The sequence below is a fragment of the Hydra vulgaris genome, chromosome 05 (genome assembly GCF_038396675.1).
Source record: "Hydra vulgaris chromosome 05, alternate assembly HydraT2T_AEP".
Classification (NCBI taxonomy): Eukaryota; Metazoa; Cnidaria; class Hydrozoa; order Anthoathecata; family Hydridae; genus Hydra; species Hydra vulgaris.
In genome coordinates this window covers 25,050,003-25,060,868 of record NC_088924.1, presented here as the reverse complement: position 1 = coordinate 25,060,868, position 10,866 = coordinate 25,050,003, and the positions used below count along the sequence as shown (strand labels likewise).

The 10,866-nt window shown below is 26.2% G+C and overlaps 1 protein-coding gene across 1 annotated transcript; it reads left to right on the top strand.

The window, feature by feature from the left end:
• Window positions 1-5,165: 5,165 nt before the first annotated feature.
• On the top strand, window positions 5,166-8,882 carry LOC136071906 (growth/differentiation factor 8-like). The gene is made up of 2 exons (XM_065797704.1): window positions 5,166-5,835; window positions 7,915-8,882. The coding sequence occupies exons 1-2, from the start codon at window positions 5,553-5,555 to the stop codon at window positions 8,604-8,606; spliced, it is 975 nt and encodes a 324-aa protein (XP_065653776.1). The 5' UTR covers window positions 5,166-5,552; the 3' UTR covers window positions 8,607-8,882.
• Window positions 8,883-10,866: the final 1,984 nt, after the last annotated feature.

The window sequence follows — 10,866 nt, the reverse complement described above, 5'->3', positions numbered from 1 at the left end:
ACCTAAACTTTTGAGCATATAAAGTTGACAAAATATTTATTAAAAAGCGTTAAACTTGCTGCCTAAGAAATAAGTTTTTGCTGTATTAAAAATTTTATTAAATTATGGAACAGTTTATTTGAAAACTATTTTCGACACTCACAATCGCTTAGTGCTTGCAAGGATAACCCATCTTTTAATGGCTTTGGCTTCAATAAGAACAAAATAAAAAAATAAAAAAATATTTTAGTAGCTGGAAATGTAATGTATTAAGCTACATGGGTCATATTAAGTGGTAGTAATATGGTATTAAGTCATGCCAAAAAAAAACGATGTTATTAGATTTGTTCAAAAGTAAATATCTTTTATATTTGTAAAATATATGTAAAATAGTAGTGTTGTCATTATTATTTTAAAATTAAAAACAAAATTATATTATTTTTATTATTCAATCTTATATTGTTATTTTATTATAAAGTTACTACACCATAAAACTATTAAATATACATGAAGTGTTTATTTTACTACTCTGGGAGCTAATTATATACCAATAATATTTTTAAAAAATCTGTGGCTATGAAAATAGCCGTTTTAGTAGGTTCAAGTCATCTCACTTTCTCTTTAATGTTCTTGTTCCAAAATAGAGGGTGTTTTTTAATTGATGTTCTTTATATACCAATTTAGTTTGACTTTTTAAAATCTTGAAAGCTTTCAGGTTATCTTTTGCAATGAAAAATCTACAAACTTGTATATAAAGTGTTAGATGATCATGCATATTTAGCAGCAAGCAAATACGATAAACACTGCTCAAGATACAACTTAAACATGTTAGAACTAAAACCAATTGTAAAATTAGAGGTGCTAAAACATTCCCACTAAGTCATAATAGAATGTTTTGTTTAGTAATGTAGTTGGATCCACGCTTAAAGGTTATAATATCATTGATAAAAGAGATACCAGTCAGATAAACGAAGACAAGATTTGCTACTTCATAAAAGAAAAGTACAATTTTGGCTAAGTTTTAAAAAGAAATTGCTTTTCCAGAAAATGTTTTGTAGAATCAGCGGTACAAAATTTCGCCATTTCCATCAAATGAATCAGTTACATTTTTACTAGGAACTAAGCTGTAATGACTTCTTCTTGAAATACTTGAAACATTTATACTTGATTTTAAATTTTTAAATTCAGCTTACAGCAGAATACCAATTATCTGAAGCAAGCTTATCTTCAATCTAGATTAAATAATTTTAAAACCTAATAAGATGAAGAATAATCTTTGCTTTCTTTTATTCTTTATTAAATGTTTTACTAAATTTGTCTTTGTGTTTGGTGTTGAGGTGACGAGTCACCTTGTAAAATACATCGTTTCTTGCAAAACAAACACATAAATATTCTTTCGGTCTAATGTTTGAACTAAAATTGAGGTCTATCTCCAACAAAATTGAGGTCTGTCTCCAACAAAATTGAGGTCTGTCTCCAACAAAATTGAGGTCTGTCTCCAACAAAATTGAGGTCTGTCTCCAACAAAATTGAGGTCTGTCTCCAACAAATAGCAACTTAATAGCAGCTAAAACAGCATCGAATTCATTCAAATTTTCAAAGTCTGCGCCACAAAAAGTCATTTTAAAAATATTTGATGCACCCTCAGTCCGGTCACCCCATAAAGATCAAGTTATTTTACGAAATCTATAGAAATCTATAGCCCGCGTTTCCAGACTAATTATATACTATAACTATGGTTAAAACCGCTTCTTAAAATATTTTGTGCTATTGGAATAGCTATAAAACTTTTCAAATAGTGATCTTTGTCAAAAATAATTTTTAGTTTTTTTTCATTGCATCCCGAACTTGATATGATATATTATGACAAAGTATATTTTACAATAGTGTAAAAAAATAGTAAATTAATAACATATATTAGTTGGTATTATTATTGTTTTTTTTTCCATTATTACTTACTTTTTAAATATTTTTTACGTAACGGATTTTTAAAATCCGTTACGTAGCAACAAAAGAGTAAGTACTTAGCTCTTTTAGAGTATATGTTTAAGTTTTGCATGTTAAATTTCTCAACAGCATACTTGACCTCGCTTACTTTTAGCTAAATTAAAAAGAATTACTTAAAATGTAAAATTTGACTTAATACGGTTTATTTTCATTGCTGATTTTTTCGCCCGAGTTTTTTTAACGAAAAAAAAAAAGTTCTTAGTATATTATAATTTCTTTTGATTAAAACTTTTTAATTACTTCACTTCATGATTTTAGTTTAATGGATAAGATTTATTTAGTTCGCATTATTTTTCCTTATTTCACACACATACACACACACACATTTGAAATAAGGAAAAATAATGCCAACTAAATAAATAAATAATATATATATATATATATATATATATATATATATATATATATATATATATATATATATATATATATATATATATATATATATATATATATATATATATATATATATATATATATATATATATATGTATAAGATTTTTTACTCTATAGATATTAATTGACATTCAAATTAAATTCTAAAACAGGAAAATAGTTAGCATTTCTCCACCTAAGCAATGACAAGATTTTTCTTGATTAAACCAGATAAATATGAGACAAAAAAATATCATAATGTCCACCTAAGCAATGACAAGATTTTTCTTGATTAAACCAGATAAATATGAGACAAAAAAATAACATGTTATTGAAAACTTTTTTTTAATTTATTGATTTATAAAAACAAAACATAAAAAAGAGTTTTTAAAAAACTTGATTTTTTCATTCGGCAGAACCTAACATTTGCGGTGTTAACCTAATATTACCTATATTGAACTCAGATTGCATAATATAACAACTATTGTGACCCACAATAGTAATTAATATATATTACAATTTACTTCTTTATTTATCAAGGTTTGAAATATACTGGTTCAACATTTAACGTTTTATGCAAAAAATTTCGAATTATAGTAGTTTAATCCTAACAATACTCTTTTTTTTGTTTTGTTTTGTTTTGCTGCTTCAAAAAGTTCAAACAGTCATATCACCGAGCACTACGGAAAAGCATTTAGCAAGAAAGTTCATGTCGCCTTCTTTACCGACGGCGTAAAATATATCTAGAGGTCGCTTCGTACTCGGGATCTCTTTTAAAGCAAGCGCTCCAATAACTGCACTATGACTACTCAACTCTGTAGCGACCGAAAGGTTTGTTTGATTTAAACACCTTTTTTTTAATTATTAAGGTGCTCCAAGATGCCCATAAAGTCTTTCACAAATCAACTGGTATAACCTTTTTAGCTAGGAAGTTTACACCTCCATCCTAACTAATGTCGCTCATCTGACCCGAGCTGGAATTGAACCTCGGACTTCAATATATTTAGCTATGTACGCATAGTTTTTGTAAATTTTTAATTCCCGTGATATAAATTTTTTTATTGCTAATAAAGGATTTATATATAGTAAAGCTACAGACTCGTTTAAATGCAAATTAAAAAAAAAAAATTGCATGAGAATTGAGTAGTGAGGTTGAGTTTTAAAGAAAGATTTCAATGGCAAAAGTTTCTCTCTAAAACTATTATTTGCTCTCCTTCTCCTCTTATTTCCAAACCTATTTTTAGATGACAAAAATTTCATATGTCCTCAGATGATACAAATTTGACATGTCCTTTAAAATTTGCATATGTTTACAAAACCCAATAGATAAAGAAAGTAATTTGTTGGAAATTATTTAACAAAACTAATATTACTTGCTCGGTAAAAAAAAAGGCTAGTGATTAGTTAGCAACACTTGTTTCAATAAAAACTGCGAACTTCAAAAATTGCTAGAATAATTTTGCTAGTGACTAGTTTGCTTCAATAGCTACAAATAGCCATTGACACGTCGAAAAAAAAAAACAGCAAAAAAAAACCCGATTAGTTCTTAACAATAATATAGTAATAAAGTCACGTGATAGTCACTGCAAGACGATGTTGGCGACCATAAAAAATATGGCTGGTGTAAATCAGAGGTAAATTTTGAATGGTGTAAATTTTGAATGGAGTTATATTTTAAAATATTTAGTAAATTTGGTTTCAATAAAAAGAACAAAAAATCGTAGTAGGATATCAAGGTCAACACTTAATAATTCATTTTTAAAAGGGGTCATCTCTGCTTTAGAACTATAGGTCATAAAAAATTGCTTCACCATTTTGAAGAAAAAGGAAAAAAAATGTTTATTTAGTAAAAATAACAAAGTCGGAAAAAAAATCTAAGCATAATATGTTTGAAAAATTGAACAATAACTATCATTTTTAATAATGAGCTGAAAAAGTTTGCCAATGAGAAAGAGGCAGGTAATTTTAAACACTACACAACCATCTAAAAATATACAATACTTCAAATTCAAACATCAATAAATTTGTGTCATTAGTTCAATTAACATTTGTTTTTACCAAACTCATAATAAACAGGTTGTTTTATTTACATTTTTGCTGTTTATTTAATGCCCTAGATTACCTGGCAATCTTTCAGGGCAATTCACGGTCCAAAGCAATTGCCTTTGCCTAATAAGTTGCTTACGCAAATGTTTATATACCATGTGCCACAAGATGTGTACTTATTGTGTGCGCTAAATATTAACTGATACCTGTGAAAATCGATTCATTGATACCAGTAAAGTTCGATTTTTAAAAACAAATTATGTAAAATATTAATAAATCAGTTAAAAAAGAAAACAATTTTAATAAATGACTAGCGACATATTTTTTAAGCTAGAGCGTCGTGTTTTAGGTATTGGCTTTATCACTTTATTAAATCATACTATTATATACAAATAAATATTTGGGGCTGAATGCTATAGTTAATAAAAAATCTTAAGTATGGTCCTTTTAAAAACGTGAGAACAAGATGTAAAGTATGTCAAATTAAACTATTTTTATATGGTCATGTTTTTTATTTCAATAATAAATGATTTTCATTCATTTTTATATTATTTAAAAGTATTGATGGACGTGAGGACTAAGATTTTTTGAACGGCGCCCAACCTGCAGCCTTTTAAGCTTCTTTGTTTTCTCTCACAAAATTAAGTATATGTTAAAGTCTGAAAATATAGTACTTATGCAAATAGCTGTGATCATTCAATATAAATGTTGAATCGCGAACCTAAAATATTTGGTTTTAATACCGTTGCCGTTTAAGTTATAATTAGAGAAGTGGCATTAAAAATTACTTAGACAAGAAACTACTGACTTCTGTAATTTGAGTCAAATCCATTTTTAGCTTTTTATTTTGAATAGAGAAATATAAAACTAAAGCTTTATTGTTTAATTATTATCCAGTAAAAGCCATTACAATGAATTATCGGATGCCGAGGCGCCAATAGCTTGTTTCTCTTTTCTTACATTCAAGTCAACTGTTTATCTGTGTTGAATATTGAAGTAATATATGCTAAATTATGCAAAAAAAGTATGTATATAACTGCTTCTTTTTTTTTGTGCAGATTACAGCAGAAATTTATATTTGAAGAAGTTCATCTTTAACTTGAGGTCATTAATAATCAAGAAAAAATTTGATTTGCATATATACGATGAAAATGCAGCTAAACATACTTCTGATAATTCAATGTGTACTATCAAACCCGTTAAGTAACAAATTTATGTCACAGGAAATAAGTATTTCAGACGAGGTAGAAACAATTAAATCAGAAATATTGAATGGATTGGGATTCAACGCACCACCACCTAATCCTCGTTTTATAACAAATCAATCTATACCGGAAGCGGTTATTTCAAAAATGTTTTATGGAAATATTCAAAATTCAATTTATAACGAATTAGACAGTAAAGAACAATTCGTTGTCACAGAAGTTGGTAAGACTTTACTCTTTTTTTTATATTGTTATGGGTCAATACATTTTATGACGTTTCATAACTTATTTTAGCATTGGAATAATGTAGCTGAAAGGAATGTTAAAACTATATCCAAAATTACTTTCTGTATAAAAAAAATCGGAAGTATTAATCCGCAATTTTTTAAAACTTTTTCTAATACTTTAATCCAAAAGTGTAAACTTTGATTGCAAACATAAACATAAGACTAACGGTAGGTTATATATATATATATATATATATATATATATATATATATATATATATATATATATATATATATATACATATATATATATATATATATATATATATATATATATATATATATATATATATATATATATATATATATATATATACATATATATATATATATATATATATATATAAATATATATACATATATATATATATATATATATATATATATATATATAAATATATATACATATATATATATATATACATATATATATATATATATATATATATATATATATATATAAATATATATACATATATATATATATATATAAATATATATATATATATATATATGATATATATATATATATATATATATATATATATATATATATATATATATATATATATATATATATATATATATATATATATATATATATATATATATATATATATATATATATATATATATATATATATATATAAGTTATTCGAATGGGCTAAACCTTTAAAATGCTTATATTGTTTATGAATCTTTATGTTCTATTTAAAATTAAAAATTTTTTTAAAGTTATTAGACTTAATTTACAATTAATATTAAAAAAAGAACTAACAAACAAAATGTTCAAAAAACACATTACTCTCACTTTAAATAGCGATCAGTATTATTACGCAGATACGAACAACAAACATTTAAACAAATTGAGCAAGCAACTTACATAATACAAAAACAAAACAAATTAATCTTAAAAAAATGCCTAAGGACACCTTTCAGAAAAATATGTACCTTATAAACAATCGTCGTCATAAAACTAGACTATAAACTTATCTTTTACGTTGCGTTACATTTTTATGTTTTAATTTACGTTTGTTTTTTATTTTGCATTCTTGTTTTAGATATTGCAACTTACTTTGATATTAAATATAATAATTCAAACTCTAGAATAACCAAGTTATTAAAAATTTAATGATGTAAAGTTTAGTCACTTATGTTGAGATATATTGGAGAACCTTTTAACTAAATTTTAATTTTACAAATCTTTCTATAAAGTAAGGAAATGTTATAAAACGTTTTTTTCGAAATTCGGTCCCAGTAATTAAATATTCTTAGTAATTAAATTTTTTATTATTAAAGTTCATTTTTATTAAGCCCATAACTTTAGGCGGAGTTTTCATTTTAGTATAATGTTGTCACTTTTAGGAATAATAAAGCAAAAAGCATAATACGTATCTATAATACATACATATGTAAACACAGTGACATAATGCAAAGTGTTATATAAAGTAAGTTTGACCTTGTAATGGACAACTTTGATCATATACCTCCAACTGCTATGCGACATATTCGTTAACTAGTTTTAAGCCTTATTATAAACAATTTAAAGAATTTAAATACAATATTTGTCAATGTGTTTAAGGAAGAGCATTTTTTTGATATTAAATAAAATCTTAAAACGTTTTTACTAACTTATGTTTATAAAACCTTTATCAAATTTTATTTTTGAGACAGAGGCTATACATTTTAGAGACAGCTTTTAAAAACTTAGGTCAATTTAAAGGAGGGTGCTACTTTTAGTAAATGTTAAAAAAAAATTGAAAAATTAAAACACGGCACAAGTAAAAATTACAAGCATTATTAAAATTGCAAGAGGTGAGAGATTGGATGGACACTATAAGATTATTTTCTCACTCTGAGATCTGGATCTTGGATTCTCTCACTTTGGGATACGGGTTTTTCATACGCAATTTTCACTCATTATTTTAATTCATTCAGATTTTTGTTGTAAGTTAAATTTGGAGTTTTTTTTAAACTTAGTAAAACATTATTTATTTGAAAAATTATGTGTTTAGCAAAAGAACTGCTTTGTCACCACAGTCACTGTGTAATCGTAAGGTTCGCACAAAAGTTTCACGATAGCAACGTTTTATCAATAAATATATGGCTTAAAAGTAAACCAATCACAATCTCAAAACCATCATCAATTTCTGTTTTCAATTTAAAGACAAATAAAAAAAACTCAAAGCAAACTGTGTCAAACAATTCATTGCAACCAGCGTGGCATAACGCAGAACTAAATGCGATAGATGCAATAAAAGTTGATAAGGAAGGACAATTTTATATTGATGAATATTTTAAGTTGAATTGCAAGAACTGCAAAATATCGCTTGCTGAAGAAGATCGACCATTTATCGTAGTCTCATTGAAGAAGAAAAAAAGTTCTCGAAAGCTTCGTTCAACTCAAGCTTGCAAAGGCTCAGAAGAATGTTGCCGAAGCTCTATTACTATAAACTTTAAAGATTTAGGTTGGGAATCTTGGATATTGGCACCTAAAACCTATGAGGCATATTATTGCACAGGAACCTGCAAAGAAAGCAGCAACACAAATCTACCTCACTTCCAGCTTTTAAGAAGCAATAACAATAAAGGTAAATGTTGTGTTCCAAAATCTATGTCTTCTTTAGCAATACTATATGTTGGTAGCGAAGGAATAATCAAAAAAGATTTGCCAAATATGATTGTAGATGAATGTTGGTGTATTTAAGAGAAAAATAAAGTAAATGATAAACAACTCAAAACAGAATTACTTAGACAAGGAAATTGTTCATTACAATCAGTACAAATTTATACATTACATAAAGTGAAAAAAGCCAGCCAAACTAGAGCAGATATTTATGTGTAAAAACGAACATATTTATTTTCATTATTTTAAGTTTTTTTACGAAATTTTGTATTATTTTTCAAATTTATTATATATGAATGCTTAAAAAAAAAGTTAGAAGATGCATTTTTTTATTAAACATTATCTGACGAGTGTCTCAAATAGAATATTCCTTTTTTTTTTTTTTTAATCATCTTCCCAAATAATTCTTTTTGATTTTGCAAATTATATTTATTATATCATAGCTATTTATTATAGTTATTTTGTTTTATTTCAGATAACAAAAAGTATTGATTTTAAAAAATGTATAAAGATTTATGAGTAACAAAAGGGTAATATCAAAGATTTTCAATGATTTAGTTACTCATCGTTGTGTTCAAATGTCACAAATTGACTTAGAATAAAGGTTCTATTGAATTTTTTTTGTTACTAATCTATTCAACTCGAACTGCCATATAAAAACATAAACAAAGTAAAAACATTTTTATTTGAAAAAAAAAAGGTACTCCTCACAAGATTAGCCAAAGAAATTTAAATTTTAAAGGAATCGATTCACTGAATACTTGAAAGTAACTCACATTGCCGTGCATACAAACAAAGCCGCTACTTTCCAAAAAGAACTATGTTTGCAAACTAGATACGAAACTCTTTAATAAACATTAAGAATTTTTTTCCGATAAAAGGTTTTAAATCAAACTTCTACCCAGCCGGCACAAACACGTCTTTTAGACGTTTTTCTTCGCATCTAAAATGTTAACACTTTTAGATGTTTAAATTCAGATAAATATAAGACATCTATTAGTAGTCATCTTTTAGACGGCTTGAGACAGTTATTTTTAGTCGTCTCAAAGATAAATACAATTAGATGTCTTATAGTTATTTGAATTTAGAAGTCTAAAGGTGTTAACATTTTAGATTCTAAAAACACGTATTTGTGCTGGCTGGGTAACTTTGGGGTCGTCCATAAATTACGTCACGCAATTTTCAACTGTTTTTGACTCCCTGCCTCCACCTCGTCACAACATCGAACCACTTTAGTAACAAGTCTTGTATGAGTCGTCACAAAAACACTAACCCTCCTACCTCCTCCTTAGAGCGTGACGTAATTTATGAGCAACTCCTTTGGACAAAAGTGTTAAAATATTATTTTTTAACTTGTCTTATTATAAAACTTATTTTTCTTTTATTTCTTTTCTTTGATGTATGAGTTTATTTTCGAAAATGTTTTAAAAATCTAGTTAAGCAATATTTTTCATCTTAGTAACACTAACCACTAACGCTTATGTTGTTTATTATTTTAAAACTTATTTTAAACTTGTAAGCTAGTTTTTCTTTTCAACTAAATTAAAAATAAGAAAAAGAATTTTAAAACAACCAGAAAAAAATGGCACAGTTCCAAAAAATTTACGATTATTTACGATTCATGTATCAAATTTCAATGTTTAAGTTAAAACTTTTGTCTTAAACCATTGCTGAACTTTCTAAGAATTCCACTCCTCAAACCGAAGACCATTTTACAATTGTGCATTTTTATTTACTTAAAAGACTTTTGCAAATTCTTGAGTTTTCAGAACGTTTTTGCAACATTGTTGTAAAGGATGATAGTTAAAACAGAAAATAGCTTTCTTGTGTTTAATTATAATTTGTGATTATGAAATAAAATAACTAACACTTTCCCAGATCAAAAGGTTTGTTCTGTAACAACTTTTTATGAAATCGGTTGCGATCTATAACTACGTGCGCTTCTGAATTTTGAAATATTTGACAAAAAATTGATTTTGGCGTTTCAACAACCAACGTATGAAAGTACATGTTATGAAAGTTATAAAGCTTCGAATGCTGTTGCCACAGCAACAGCATATGATGCTTCTAATAATGATACTGTAAAAATATATATTGTGTTCAACTACTTTGTTTTATGACAAAATTGTTCACCAAATAAACTGATGTGAAGCACGATAAACAAAAAAATAACGAATTAAAGCTTACTGTTAAGGAATTAAACTAGAAAATGTGTTGAAAAGTTGCGTGTCCTGGAATTTTACTTCGCACGTCTTTAAATAAAGGAAACCTTTTGTACCAATAGAAGTTTATTCTTCGAGAAATAATAAAGTAACTCTTTAGAAAAGAAAAGAAAAAACAA